Source organism: Odocoileus virginianus, chromosome 24 (assembly GCF_023699985.2).
Source record: "Odocoileus virginianus isolate 20LAN1187 ecotype Illinois chromosome 24, Ovbor_1.2, whole genome shotgun sequence".
Taxonomy (NCBI): Eukaryota; Metazoa; Chordata; class Mammalia; order Artiodactyla; family Cervidae; genus Odocoileus; species Odocoileus virginianus.
The window spans coordinates 36,693,773-36,710,060 of record NC_069697.1 but is presented as its reverse complement, the minus strand read 5'-3'; the positions used below and the strand labels follow the sequence as shown (position 1 = coordinate 36,710,060).

Below are 16,288 nucleotides of genomic sequence, written 5' to 3'. Positions count from 1 at the left end.
ATGAAAAATACCATTGGTAGCTTGATAGGGATTGCATTGAATCTATAGATTACTTTGGGTAGTATACTCATTTTCACTATATTGATTCTTCCAATCCATGAACATGGTATATTTCTCCATCTATTTGTGTCCTCTGATTTCTTTCATCAGTGTTTTATAGTTTTCTATAAATAGGTCTTTTTCTTCTTTAGGTAGATTTAGTCCTAAGCATTTTATTCTTTTTGTTGCAATAGTGAATGGAATTGTTTCCTTAATTTCTCTGTTTTCTCATTGTTAGTGTATAGGAATGCAAGGGATTTCTGTGTGTTAATTTTATATCCTACAACTTTACTATATTCATTGATTAGCTCTAGTAATTTTCTGGGGCAGTCTTTAGGGTTTTCTATGTAGAGGATCATGTCATCTGCAAACAGTGAGTTTTACTTCTTCTTTCCAATCTTTTTAGCTTTAAGAAAGTGAGGGAAGGGACTTTTGATTCAGGGAAAGCACCCTTGAAGGAAGAAACTGAAAGTAAAAAGACCGAGTGAGAGGTACCCTTCCCCCAGGGTGTTTCAGAAATAGTCAACTTAGTAAGCGAAGTCTCACGTGTTGCAGCTTGTTTGTGCTGGATTTTTGTAGGCAGCTCTCACTTAGGAAATGAAAATGTTTTTACAGAAAGCATGCTTCCATGTGTAGCATTTTTGTTTGCATATGATTTTCTCCCTGTTACCTGTATTGCTTGAACTTATTTAACATTTCAATTTCTATTTAGCCTTTGTCAAGAGAATACCACTATGGCAACAATTTTGGTTACATAGTGGCATTTAAGCCATTTGATGGGGAAGAATGGAAAAAAGTGACAGTTACTAATCCAGATACTGGCCGCTATGTCCATAAAGATGAGACCATGCGCCCTTCCACTGCATTTCAAGTCAAAGTCAAAGCTTTCAACAACAAAGGAGATGGACCCTACAGTCTCACAGCTGTCATCCATTCCGCACAAGATGGTAGGTGAAAGAAAGGCCTCATTGACATGATGAGGGATTAAAAATCTGGTTCTCTAGTAGGCATTTTGTTTGCAGTCTTTTCAGTATTATTTTGAGCCAAGTCAGCATGTCAATCTCTTTATCTAAATGACAAGAATGTTGCCAAAATATTTTTCATCCTTTATATTGTGTTTATGATAGTTAGTAAATCACCACTAAAATCATTGACTTAGACCCTATTCCTGATCTCTTAATTATAAGTTTGCAGTCAGAAATTCTCTAGATTTGAGAACCTCAGTGTGCCTGTTCATTCATAAAATTCACTAGTTTACCAACTCTTTAATATATACTAATAATATTTAATTAATATAATTTTTTGATAAAATTTCTCCATTTAACTAAAAAATGTGTAATGTAGCATTTATGTAACTTTTTTGTCATTACATTAGCGTGTTCCTTAGTGTTAGCGTTAGTTGCTTAGTTGTGTCCAACTCTTTGCCACTCCCTGGACTGTAGCCCACCAGACTCCTTTGTCCATGGAGATTCTCTGGGCAAGAATCCTGGAGTGGATTGCCATTCCCTTCTTCAGGGGATCTTCCCACCCAGGGGCTGAACCAGGGTCTCCAGCATTGCAGGCAGATTCTTTATCAACAGTAGAATCCTGGAATTTTATTAAAGGGAATTTAGGCATAATTCTATGAAAAGGGGGTCAGAAGGCCAATTGAAATTTTTTCTTGGAAATTAAAATATATATGAAAGGGATAAAATTACTGATACTGGTTCTCTGTTTTTCTAGAAACTTTAATTGAACTGATCATGTTCCTGAAGAACTTTATATATCTATGATAAATGATACATAATTTTAAATGTAATTACACTAACTTCTATGATTTCCTATTTAAGTTACTACATTTGTATTATTTATTTTCCTATTTGAAAAGATAATACTTCCTTATTATACCTTTGTACTGATGTGCACTAGGTAAATAATTAATAACAGAAAGAGAAAATAGAAATTTTCATTGCTTTCTGACCTAACACATTGGTGCTTGGATAAGTTTCACTTTGCACACGTGTGACAGGCAACAATGGAGGGTTTTAAAACTTAAAGCTATGTGAAATATTCTTCTGATTTCTTAGAGGAAAAGCACTATTTGTTAGTTTACCCAATTTACATTATGTTTGGCCCACAAGAAACATTTAGCTATCCCTTAAAGTTTATACTCTTTAGTCATAGCTTTCATATTTGTTAAAAATGTATATATTCAAATCATTCCATGATCTTTACTTCCAATACTGACATGAACAACTATCTTATATATTTATCTATGTACACACACTCTTTTTGAAAGACAAAACCCATAGAAAAACAAGTAGAAATTTCTAAATTTATAATCAATTCTGGACTTTTTAATCCTCAGTAATTTTACATTTTCAAAACTCACTCTAATTTGGAGAAATATTATAACTTGACTCAGTCTTAGTTTGAATGACATATGTACAACTGATAGAGAAAATGAAAATATAAAACATTTTACAAGTTATATTCTCACCCAGTATCATTTTTAATGTTTTATTTGATGCTTAAGTAATCAGGTAAAGGCCATGCTTGTCATGTCTTTAGTTATGGCCATCTGTATTTAATTACATTTCTTTCCTAAATGTTTCATAAGCCTCATAAAACCTGCATGTGCCGAAACTTGTATAAATGTTCATTTTCTCTTTTACTGTTAAGAAATCAATCATAGCACCGCACATTTACCTTGTTTTGGAAAGACAACTGTGTTCATATGCAGGACACTTTAGCATAAAAGAGTATTATGGCTTGTTAATAAAAGACAATAAAAATTGATCACTCCTGATCATTCCTGCTTAAGATTTCCCTAGTTTCTTTGTGTAATTTTGGTAAGGGATATAGAGTACTTTTTTTTTTCACTGAACAGAGGCCTTTTTGATACATATTTGACTTGATGCCCAGTTGGAAGATTAGACTTATAAAAGCTTTTCTGAGCCCAAGAAGCAATGAATGTCACAACTTGTTTCAAAGGATCTTAAAAAAAAACTTAGCTTAAACATAAAAGAAAAAGAGGAAAGTATTGCTGTGTATCTTTAGTTCATATAAATAGCATGAAAAAGTTGAAAATTAATTGTTAATGAATAATTTTCTGTAAGAAATACCTAATTTCCTATTTTTAATATTATATAGAGAGTTGATAAGTTGAACATATTAATAATAAATTTTGATTTGCATTCACAAGCTTTCATAAACAAGTTATTAAAAGAAATATAAAATATTAGTATGGTTCTTGCTCAAGGATATCAGAGAAATTCTTATGGATTTCCATATTTTGTAAATGTGTGTACATATGTATGTATATGTGTCTCTATATTAACATTCATATATATGAATATGTGTGTGTGTATATTACTGATGACCATGACAAATAAAAATAGAAGAAGAAGTAATAAAATTATTGAACTATTTATTTTGGAAATATTAAAACTATTTTAAATACTAAAATATGGTTTCATCCATTCATACAGCAAATGGTGCTATTTGAGTTTCTTAATATAAGCATCTTATGTAAGAATGCAATGTTCTCATCAAATTTCAGCTCCCAGTGAAGCCCCAACAGCAGTAGGAGTAAAAGTCTTATCATCTTCTGAGATATCTGTTCATTGGGAGCATGTTGTAGAAAAAATAGTAGAAAGCTATCAGGTGAGTTTAATTTTTATCAAACTGAAATACATCTACTCATAATTATCAGCATATGTTTTCAAATATGTTGCATCTTTCAATGTTCTGTGTCCTTCTGATTTATGTGACAACTAACACTATATTTATTGTGTTCAATATGTTGGGTATTTATTAATTAATTATTATGAGTAAGGTAGAGATTTCCAACTAACTTATCTATGAGAGATGTACAGTCTTATGTGTAAGTAAACAATTGACCAAAATAAAAACTAAAGTAATAACACTCAGGCTTAAACACAATCTTTTGAAACAAATTTTCTCATAACATCTGGTGAATCTCAAGATTTTGGGAAATCATTTTGGTAATTTAAAATGTGTGTCATATTTGACTCAGTAGTTCCACTTCCAAAAGACCCTCCTAAGGAAATATACTAAATATGTATCCCATTATATTATATATGAAGGCAGAAAACTGGCAAACTCAAAATATCTCAAAGGTAACTTCCTTTGAAATAAGTCTTAAAAGAGTAGTAGGAATTAGCCAGCAGGAAAGGGGAGGACTTGTTTTATTCAAAGGAAATAAGACCTGGGAAATTAAAAATAGTTTGGTTGGGATCTTTATTATGAAATTTAGACTCAATTGTGTAGGAATATTGAAGTCATCTCATAGCACAAAGACTGAAAATTAAGAGGAACTGACATCATCCTACTTTTGCCAATGAGCAAATGGATGCCAAAGCGTTTCAATGACTTGTCTTAGTTAGCACCAAGTAAAAATGTCAGAGGCTGCCTAAAATTCAGATGTCCTGATTCCAAGTCTATGCTTTATGCTAAATCACAAACTCCCTTTATTTTATTCAGTGAGTGGACAGTAACTGACCTGGAGCTGTGGCTGGTGAGCTGCCCACCCAGTCAGCTTGCCCTCAGTTCTTGCGCTTCATCATACATCCGTGGAATATTCATTCATGAGAGTAGCATTTTGTTTCTTTTGCTCTCACTGTCAAGAATAGAGGGCATCATTAATTAAATATCCACTGAGTGCTGATAGAAATACTGAAGTATGGTCAAATAAAATGCTGCAATCTAACTTTCTCAAGACCATGTAACCACAGGAGCAGCCTAAAGTTTTAAGGTGCAAACACACAACCTAATAGGAAGATTTTTCTTGGTATCATAGGTTATGATTGGGGTAGGTAGATGTCAAAATGTTTTCAAATTATTCTTGCAAACATTTAGCTGAAGTTACCATCAAGACTATGGAGTTATAGAAGTGGACTGTGAAGATCCAATATTCATAACATATTAAACTTCCATTTACAGCTTGTAGAAAAGAAATGGGAAACAGAGAAATTCACTAAATATTACAATAAACTAGTCCAAGGTATCTTGAGAGAACACATCAATATTTAGAATTTTCAAGCCATATTTTAGACATAGATTTTCTTTTTTTTAATATTATTGCTTTCTAAGTAATAAGAGAAAAAAGATTAATATATATCCCATGCATTGTCAAAATGCTGAAGATATATTTTGCTTTGTTAAAAACATGCCACTGAAATATATCTTGTCTTTGTCAAATAATTATATATTAACTATTTTATAACTTCTGACATGCAGATGACAAAGGCCATACAAGATGGGAAATGATACCCTGGCACCAGTGAATTTAGACAATAATCATAGTATATGCTCTTGATGGGGAAATTAACTAAATTAAGGATTGCCAAATTAAATAGTCAACAAAAACTAATCTTCAAATAATCTCTAATGGCTATGATTTCCTCAAATGATAAAAAACTGTATGCTAGCAAGTTTAGTTTCATAGATTTCTGGTGTTTAGCAACTCCATACTAGAAAATTATGAGCTTTGTTGCTGAGCAGACACGGGTTTAATCTCTCAGCTCTGTCACTTAGGAATTTTGTGGAAAATTTATTCAAATTGTCTGAGCCCTAATTTCCTCACCTACAAAGCTAAGAGTAATCACTGCCTCATATCCTTCCATCCTGTGGAAGAAATTGAATAACCTGCACTTAATGTCATTCCTGTTTTATGTCATTGGACATTTGAAGAAGACAATGATGATGTTAATAATGATAATTGGTAATATTTGTTAATCTTTATTATATTAAACATTTAATTAGGCTCATTGTATTGAATCCACACAATCACAGGGGGTAAATACTATTAGTTTTTTCCATTTTAAAGATGAAGAACTTGGAGGTTTAAAAACATTTATCTGAGTAATAATTGATATATCCTGACATGAACTTAGGTCTTTCCTCTCCAGAGAACAGTTAAAAGTGTTGGAAGTAAATCACAAAATTATTATTGCCATATGTTCCTTCTTAAAAAGCTTTTAAGTTTTTCACACAGAGCCTTGAATATCAAAGAGTCAAGCATGACAGTTTAAAAGAGACAATCCATAACATTTATTCTCCTCTAAGAAAATGTTCTTTATGGGGGAAAATCTTGGCTCGCTATAATATGGTTATTGTTTCTGTTTTAAAATATGAAGGAAAAGTCAATGATTTAACAAGATAGATGATCATGAAAGCTAATACTCCACTGCACTTCCCATGAAAATGCACTATGGGTCTAAATTATAGAGAAACAGAAACAAAGCAAGTTAATAAAATAAGATAAATAAAAAGCTGTGTGATTGACCCCCATCTCAAGGTTAATTTCCTGAGATTTAAGTGAGAATTGTACACAGTTGGATTTAAAAATAAACCCTTGTGGTTTTAAGTTTATCTTATAGAAAGTTCAAGTTTTATTTTCCTCCCCCGGCTCCATCTGCTCCACCTTGGCTAGTTAAAGAGCTCACCACTCCTAACCTTGATCTTAATTTCCTGCAGTGTAGGTGAACTAGAAGAATTCAAGAAGTGTTTCTTATCAAAGGCTTATTAGAACTTTGGGCTCCTGCCCAGGAATCCACAAAAGACTTAGTTTACTTACCCAGCAGGTAAAGGATTCCCTTAATGAAAACAAACACAATGTGCTATCGGGATTAACAGAAAGCCTCTTAGCAGCTGAATCAGAGATTAATGAAGATGATTGATTATTCTTAAAAGATTATCAATCCTGAGTAGTTCACTCAGGTGTCTTAAAATGTCAAATTATTGTGGAGAGCAGAAGCTCATGTTAGGAAGTATGGTATTTTCTTATTTGGGGAAGGCATGTATCTTCCTCTGATCTCCTAAAAGGAAAGTCAGACACAGGTGTAGCAAAAGTTAGTGATTTTGCTGTTGTTATTATTGCTTATTTATTTGTTTTAAATATGATCTCAGGGAGTAAATAAGAGGTAAAAGCAGAATGAACAGGAGAGGGAGAAGCTTGGTTAGAAAAACGCTTTACCATGTCGGCAACCTCCGTGGGCAACTTATACTCCATCCCTTGGGATCTTTGAGGAACATCATAAATGTGGTTCAGAACTGACCCACATGGGATGAAAGGGGATGCTTTCAACCACTGTAATTGCCCACAGGTTAAGAATGGCCCCAGGGGCCCCACCTCCCCTCCCTGCATGAACTGCAGGGCAAAGTTCACACTGCAGCATCAAGAATGATCCAAGACAGGAAGTGAGAGTTTAGCAGAGGAAAAATGCAGGTAGTACTTATGGGAAGCTGGCTGAAGCCTGCATAGAACTGTTTAGTTCCTGCACCAATGGCTAGAATAAAAATGAACTTTGAGTAGTTTCTAAGAGGTGTAATAATACAGGTTTTTGAAAGATTTATATTACTGCTCTTCTTAACTCATAGAATGTACTAATGCGTGATAGTCTGTGATCTGGATGATATCAAGGTATTATATAACATCTTTTTAGAGGTTGAACTTTTTGTTATATTACATTTCCCTTGGAAGGAATATAACTACTATCTTTGTTCAAAAGTGGTGTTGTTGTAGCTCATAAATGTGTAGAAAGTATAATTATTCTTTATTAAACGTATGAGTTAGCCCTTTCTCTGAGGCTTTTCTTTTCCACTTTCCAATATTGTTACAAAGAGGGAATTTTCTTGGGGTAAAATTATACACTTAGATTGTTCCATCAAAGATATTAGTAATCTATGTAGACTTAAACATTTTGATTTCTTTCTTTAAAGATCTATGAAGGCAAAAACATGTTTGCTTGGTTCACTACTGTGTTCCCAGAACCTAGCACAGTAGCTGGTAAAATGTATATACACAATAGATATTTATTCAATGAATAAATGAGTGCCATCCATCAAATGCAGTCCTCTGTGCATTGTGTTCAAAATAATTAATATTCGTCCTCAAGCAATTTATAATCTAGTAATAGTGGAGACCAGTAATGATGTAATTCCATAATTGTTTAATAAGCACTAAGATAAGTGAACACTAGACATAGAGTGTTATGCAGATTTTAGGAATATGTAAATAAAGAGTTAAATTTATATAATACCATAGCATGCAATAGAAATAAATACATCATATTTTGCTCTAGCATGTGAAAATGAATTTATCATCTACTATCCTTAAAACAAAAACTGCTTCATTTGTTTATTTATTTTTATACTTGTTCATTCAGGCTGTCTTTTGGTCTCCCTAGTGATTAGTCAAAAGCCATGCATTTGTTCTGCTCCACTACTGTGGGTTCACTTCATTCCAAGCAATTTTCTCTCAGGTTAAAGTTGGTTCTTCACCTCAGTGGGCAACTCACTGCAAGGATCAAAATGCAGTCGCCCAAACTGTCTATTTGGAAATTACCTCTAAGTGCATGGCCAATGGCTAGTTCAGATAAAAAAAAAATACAATGCCATATTTTATATAGACTGTTTAATTTAGAATTGTTTGAAAATATTGCAATTTATACGTAAATGCATGATTTAAGGAGACATGTTATTCAACCAAAATAATTTTGTATCAGATGCTTTCATTAGTAGATGCTTAAAATACTATAAAAGTGTCATTCAAATCTCATATTATAAAATAAGGAACTGAGAGGTTATTTTGCACACTCAATAACTTTCTGGGTTCCCTAGTTACCACGGCATAACTAAGGCAATGCTTAAGTTTTTGGAAATTTCAGTGGAGACTGTGTAACATAGATCTGTGTCAAAATCAGATGGATTAGATACTTAGGATATAGATGCAAAGAGTAAATTAAAGAAAATTTTGTTCTTTTCTTCTCTATTGCCAAAATGCCTTGTGGAATTTTAGGTAAAATGTCAAAAAATTTATCACTGTTAAGTCCTCATTTTAATGCTTAGTATCTTAGAAATATCTATTTAAAAAATCTTCTCTTTTCCTTTATGGTTTATCACAGAATATGGAAAAAATATTAAAAAAATAATATATATGTATATGTATGCAACTGAGTCACTTTGATGTACATCAGAGGAGGTTGGCACAACAATATAAATCTACAATGCCTTAAAAAAAGTTTCTCCTCTTTAAACTGTATATAAAAGTTGTGATATTGGAATGAAGATTGTAAAAGGTGGTCTCAGTTGACAGACATCCATATAAAAGTACCTGAAGCTCAGGGGCTTCAGTTTTGATTGCTATATAACAAGGTGTTGTTCTTCAATCACTAAGTCGTGTCCGACTCTTTGTGACCCCATGGACTGCAGCATTAAACAAGGTAAATGCTACCATTCCAGACTTGTTGAGAAAATAATACACGTGCATGATCCTACTTTAGTACCTGGCATTTCACTGGAATATAAATGCACATTTTATTTCTGTTCAGCCAAGCAGTGGAAGAGGCCTTACATGTCACACAGTTCAAATGCCCACTAAAATGTAGGCTGTCTTCCTCCTTCACAGATGAATGTAGGCACTGCCTAGATGCCCCCAGCATGAGGAAACTCATGCCTTCACAAGGATACTCCTACCCTCATAAATCCTTTCTCTGCCATCTGACTTTGGAATTACTTGGTATAATTCTGCTTCCTCAGTTCTGGGATATCCTGGTCAGAGAGCAGAAAGCCAAAGAGATTCCATCAAAACTCTTCGGAAAAAATGTATTGGCATCAGAAAAAATGAGCACTAGTCAACAAGATAAAAATATATCAAAGGAAACCAATCAAAAATTAGTAACTAGTCTTTTTTAAAAAATAAAAATATATCAAAGGAAACCAATCAAAAATTAGTAACTAGTCTTTTTTTAAAAAATGTGCTCATTCTACATATAAACCCCATTTTGTTACTATGGAAATTTGAGCTGTCCAGTTTCATCTTATAATGGCTTCATATGTGTTTATGTAAAAAATTTCAGAATTATATCAATATTAAATATTGTCATAGTATTCTGGTCAATTGTGAAATTAAAATCTCATTGTTTTATAGACAAGACATTTAAAATATAAAATAGAGGTAAACTTATAAGCAACTTTTATTTTTACTTATAACTTAGATGTAATTATAGATTTTTAACCAAAAATTTATTTGCAGAATGAAAATTATAATTCATAGCTTTAACTTAAAATTTAAGAGACTATGAAGGGCTGTCATTGATATGCTAGATGGTAAAAGTAATCACTTTTAATCACAACATGAATGAAAGTTTTTAAAACACTTTAAAGATAAATAATTTCTGCAACCAGTTATTAGGTATAATATTTCTTTGATATCTGGTCTCTATATAGGTTCACAGAAGAAACTTTTACTAAATACTTCTGAAATAAGCTAGCAGAAAATAATTATGCTAGCCTGTTTTAGACCACATGGTTGTTTTTATCAGTGACCCTTAACAAATTTGCAATCATATAAATAGAAATAAAGCAGAAAACCAATGATATAAATTATTGTGTCAAATGCTTCTAAACAGAGACCAGTTTTATGTTTTGAGAGCAAACCTTATGCAAAGTTTTTTGGCTTTTTCTTTGTTTTCTTTGTGTATGGCTCTTTCAGGCTGTGAAGTGGGGCTTTAATTTGCTTTTGACATCTTTAATCAGATCTGCATTGTATGCTTTGCCATAGTCTAAGACTGATAGAAATGGAACAGTAGGTAACATTTGAGAATCTGATGCCCAGCCATCATCAATGGTGTCATAACAAGTTGAAAAGAATTTTTTACAACTGAAGTGTCTGAATTATGAAAAAACTTTACTCAACTTGCACGTTTGCAGATTCGGTACTGGGCTTCCCATGACAAAGAGGCAGCTGCCCACAGAGTTCAAGTTGCTAGCCAAGAATACTCGGCCAGGCTGGAGAACCTTCTGCCTGACACCCAGTATTTTGTGGAAGTCAGGGCCTGCAACAGTGCAGGGTGTGGACCTCCCAGTGATATGATTGAGACCTTCACCAAGAAAGCACGTGAGTCTCAATATTTGCATTATATACTTGCCAAAATCCCCAATTGATTGAATGATACAGGTACAGGAGAGAAAAATTTACCACCTAGCCATCTGAGCACATTTGGTTTTCAATTTTAGCCTTTAAAATCACACACATTTTAAAATACAACAACAACAACAACAAAACAAAAACATTGTTAGTTATTATAGATGAAAAAATGTGGCAAATACTTTCACATAATTAATATCCATTTCAGAAATAAAGTTGCAGAACCTCCTTTTCTAAAGACTATCCACAAAATCTTGCATCATTTGATAGTTTATTATTTTAAACTTGGTATTATAAGAATGCGTTAATAGCATAAGAAAATGAAAATTATGTAATTTTTCTATGCTTTGATTTATGTCATCATTGTACAATGCAAATGCAAGTTAAATGTTGAAGTGTTATCTTCACTCTCTTATTACTGTATGTTCTCATTGTTAATATAATAAGACCACCTGCTCTGCTCACATTTTCTGGTCATCCTCATCTCCCTGGCTTCACTGTGATAGCTCCTTCTTGAAATTAAGTTGAACAAATAGAAGAAGAGAATTTATATTCAGAATCCTGGGAAGTTTCACAAGAATTTGAAGACATTATTACCATTAGAGTTTGGAAACTTATTTGGGTGAAAAGATAGTCCTAATGGTATAACAGAGCATGGAGGTAGGATCCAGACTTTGGTATCAGAGAAGGGTTTCAAATTTGTCTCTATCACTTACTCAGTTGTGTATTGGTAGACATATTACCTCAATATTTATACATCAGCTTTGTAACATAAAAAGAGCATTCATTCCTTTGTTATTTTTTTCAATTTATTAATTTATCAAAAGTATGCTATGTGCCCTCGACAGCTCTAGGTATTGAGGGTAGAGAAAAGATCAAGCCAGACCCAGATCCTCTTCTCACAGGATTTAACAAACTAATGGAAAGAGAGGGAGAGAGAGAAGGAAGGAGAGAAAAATATGAGAAATAAATATGATAACATCAGATGCCAGAGCAATAAATTAAATAAACAGATAATAAGGGAGGAGGAGGCCAAGATGGCAGAGTAGAGGACCTGGGCTCACTTCCCTCAATGAACACATCAAAAATACACCTACATGTGGAGCAATTCTCACTGAAAACAAACTGGGGGCTATTGGAAATACTCTTCTGTCATCAAGGCTCTTAAGTAAAATCCACACAGAGTCAAGTTGAAAGGGAGAAGTAATCAGGTTGGGACCATAGCCCTAGTAGGGGACATAGAAGTGGAAGGGGCAGATCACAGACTCAGAGATCCTCCCTGGAGAGTGGTTTGAGCCACATCTAAGGTTCCCCAACCATGGAGTCCAGCACCAGGAAGATGAATCCCAATAGCAGATTTCAATACTGGTGGGACTTACAAGATGGCTGTAGAAAAATAAGATCTCATTCATGAAGAGCAAAATCTGCTGGAGCGATTTACTGGGACAGCCCCAGCGTATGTCCCAGCCTGTACCAGATGCCTTCTTCAGAACAATTCCCCAGTAAAACAAAGGCTACATTGCCAAGGAGATTGTGCAACTGAGGGGGATAGAATTGGCAAAGAACCAACACTGGATCTGAATGAAGCAAAGAAAACCATTGCTTGTGCTCACTGAAGCTGTGAATTGGGAGCTGTCTCAAGCTCTGACTGTTTTGCCAGGACTGTCTTATCACATCTCAGGCCTGCCCTGGGCACCCACTCTAGAACCCTTGCTCTAGCTCTGCTTAGCCCTGGGGGCAAAGATGCCATTGCTGGGGGGAGAGGGAGAGCACTTTTAAAGGAAATGAAACCAGCTTAAACTTGACCCTCAAGGCTTCTGTTCCAGTACCTTGGGACCCAAAACTACCCCCAATAGAATGGTGGTGGCCATTGAACATAGGAAAAGTTCCAGCGCTCACCTCCCTTTGGATAGAGCCCCTCTATTTCCAGCCTCATATCCCACCAGCATGCCCTAGGAAGATATGTGACCTGTGTTAATTATAGATCCAGCTCTCCCACCAAAGCCACTGGGCATACACTGACTGATAGAGCCACCACAAATAGGAACACACCTTCAAGAACTAGATAGAATTCCAGTTGAGCTATTTCAAATACTAAAAGATGGCACTGTTAAAAATGCTGTACTTAACATGCCAGCAATTTGGAAAACAGCAGTGGCCACAGGACTGGAAAAGGTCAGGTTTCATCCCAATCCCAAAGGAAGGCAATGCCAAAGAATGTTTAAACTACCTCACAATTGTGCTCATTTCAAGTTCTAACAAAGTAATGCTCAAGATCCTTCAAGCTAGGCTTCAATAACACATGAACCAAGAACTTCCAGATGTACAAGTTGGATTTAGAAAAGTTAGAGGGACCAGAGATCAAATTGCCAACATCCATTGGATCATAGAAAAAGCAAGGGAATTCCAGAAAAATTATCTGCTTCTTCCTTGACTACACTAAAGCCTTTAACTGTGTAGATCACAATAAACTTTAAAATTCTGTAAGAGATGAGAATAGCAAACCACCTTACCTGCCTCCTGAGAAACCTGTATGCAGGTCAAAAAACAACAGTTAGAACCATACATGGAACAATGGGCTGGATCATAATTGGGACAGGGGTAGGTCAAGGCTGTTTATTGTCACCCTGCTTATTTAACTTCTATGCAGAGTACATCATTAGAAGTGCTAGACTGGATGAAACACAAACTGTAATCAAGATTGCCAGAAGAAATATCAATAACCTCAGATATGCAGATGCCACCACCCTTATGGCAGATAGCGAAGAGAAACTAAAGAGCCTCTTGATGAAAGTGAAAGAGGAGAGTGAAAAATTTGACTTAAAACTCAACATTCAAAAAATTAATATAATGTTATCCAGTCTGATCATTTCACAGCAAATAGATGGGGAAACAATGGAAACAGCGACAGACTTCATTTTCTTGGCTCTAAAATCACTGTGGACAGTGACTGCAGCCATGAAAATAAAAGACACTTGCTCCTTGGAAGAAAAGCTATGACAAACATAGACAGCATATTAAAGCAGAGAAATCACTTTGCTAACAAAGGTCCATCTAGTGAAAGCTATGGTTTTTCCAGCAGTCAAGTATGATGTGAGAGTTGGACCATAAAGAAGGCTGAATGCTAAAGAATTGATGCTTTTGAACTGTGGTGCTGCAGAACACTCTTGAGAGTCCTTTGGACTGCAAAGAGATCAAACCAGTTAATACTGAAAGAAATCAAGCCTGTGTATTCATTGGAAGGACTGATGCTGAAGTGGAAGCTCCAATCCTTTGACCACCTGATTCAAAGAGCTGACTCGTTTAAAAAAAACCCTGATGCTGTGAAAGACTGGAGGCCGGAGGAGAAGGGGACAACAGAAGATGAGATGGTTGGATGGTATCACCAACTCAACGGACATGAGTTTGAGCAAAGGCCTGGAGATAGTGAAGGACAGGGAAGCCTGGCATGCTGCACTCATGGGGTCACAAATAATCAGACATGACTGAGCAACTGAACAGCAAGAAGTGTTTCACCTAATTTCAAAGAGTCTGAGAAACTTAAACCTGAATACAGAGAAATTACTTTAAAACAAAAGAACAAGGGAAAATCTCCCTAAAAAATGACTAATGAAACAGAGGTAAATAATTTACCAGATAGTTTGTCATTAGTAATAAGAATACTAACTGAACATGGGAAAAGAATAGATGAAGACAGTGAAAATCTTAAGAAGAATTAGAAAATATAGAAAGAAATAAGTCACAGCTGAAGAATGCAATGACCGAAGTGAAAACTAGATGGAATTAACAGCAAACTATGTTATACAAAAGATCTGGAAGACAGAATAATGGAAATAACCCAATGAGAATAGCAAAAGAAAAACAGATTTTAAGGGACTAGTTTAAGGGACCTCTGTGACAACATCAAGCATAGCAACATTCTTATTATAGAGGGTTCCAGAATAAGAAAAGAGAACAGGGCCAAAATATATTTGATGAAATTATGGCTGAAAATTTCCAAACTTGAAGAAGGAAAGAGATATCCAGATACAGGAATCACAGAGGATTCCAAACATGATGAACCCAAAGAAACCTAAGACATATTATAAGGAAAATGGCACAATTTAAAGAGAGAATTCTAAATTCAGTAAGAGTAAAATAAAAGAAATCACATATAAGGGAACCTCCATAATGCTATTACCCGACATTTCTGCAGAAACTTTGTAGGCCAGATGGGAGTGACCTAATATGTTTAAAGTGCTAAAAAGGGAAAAACCTGCAAACTAGGATACTCTATTCAGTACAGTTATCATTCAGAATTGAACGAAAGACAAAATAAGCAAAAACTGAGATTATCAACACTAAACCAATCTTACAAAAATTTTTAAAGAATCTTTTCCAAGTGGAAAAGAGAAGGCTACAGCAAGAAGTAAGAATTGATAGAAAAGAAAAAAAAATCCTACTAGTAAAGTCAAATATATAGTAAAGACTGTGGATAGAGCATCTATGAAGATTAAAAAAAAACTGTAAAATTAACTATAACTACAATAGACTATTAAGGGTTAAATATGAAGGAGTGAAATATGACATCAAAGCACAAAACTTGCAGAGGCGTTTTAAAAAGTAGATATCTTAGAATGTGTTTGAACTTAAATGACTATCAGTTTAAGACAGGTAGATATAGGTATAGGTTAACATATATGAACTCCATGGTAAGTACACATCAAAACCCACAATTATACACACAGAAAAGCTAGAGAGAAAGGAACACAAGCATGCAAATAAAGAAAATCATCAAACCACAAGGGAAGAAACTAAAAGAAAAGAGAACTACAAAAACAACCAGAAAACAAGTAACAGAATGGCATTAAGTATACTTCTATCAATAATCACTTCAAATGTCAGTATACGAAATGTTCTAATCAAAAGACATAGAGTGAGAAAAAAAAAAGGCATAGAGTGGTAGATTAAGTAGGAAAAAAGTCACATGTATTTGATACTTTCAAGAGACTCACTTTAGAGCTAAAGACACACATATACTGAAAGTGAGGAGATGGCAAAGATATTTCATGCAAATGGAAACTAAAAGGGACTAGGGTTACAGGACTCAGAGGTACAAGCTTCTGTATATAAAATAAATAAGCTACAAGGACATATTGTATGGCATTGATATACAATTACATAGCCATTATTTTATAACTTTTAAAGTGGTATAATCAGAAATATGAATCACTGTTGTACACCTGAAACTAATGTGGTAAATCAACTACAATTTAATTAAAGATAAGTAATACATAAAAATCCAAGAAATAATCAAATATGAACATTTTAAATGGC

General features: G+C 34.3%; 1 protein-coding gene across 2 annotated transcripts in view; it reads left to right on the top strand.

The window, feature by feature from the left end:
* CNTN1 (contactin 1) overlaps positions 1-16,288 on the top strand; it is a 389,716-nt gene that overhangs the window by 330,490 nt on the left and 42,938 nt on the right. For both annotated transcript variants that reach the window (XM_070454566.1, XM_070454567.1), the window contains 3 exons: positions 752-986; positions 3,581-3,684; positions 10,756-10,942. In XM_070454566.1, the coding sequence (XP_070310667.1) occupies positions 752-986; positions 3,581-3,684; positions 10,756-10,942 (526 nt within the window). The remainder of the gene's footprint in view (positions 1-751; positions 987-3,580; positions 3,685-10,755; positions 10,943-16,288) is intronic.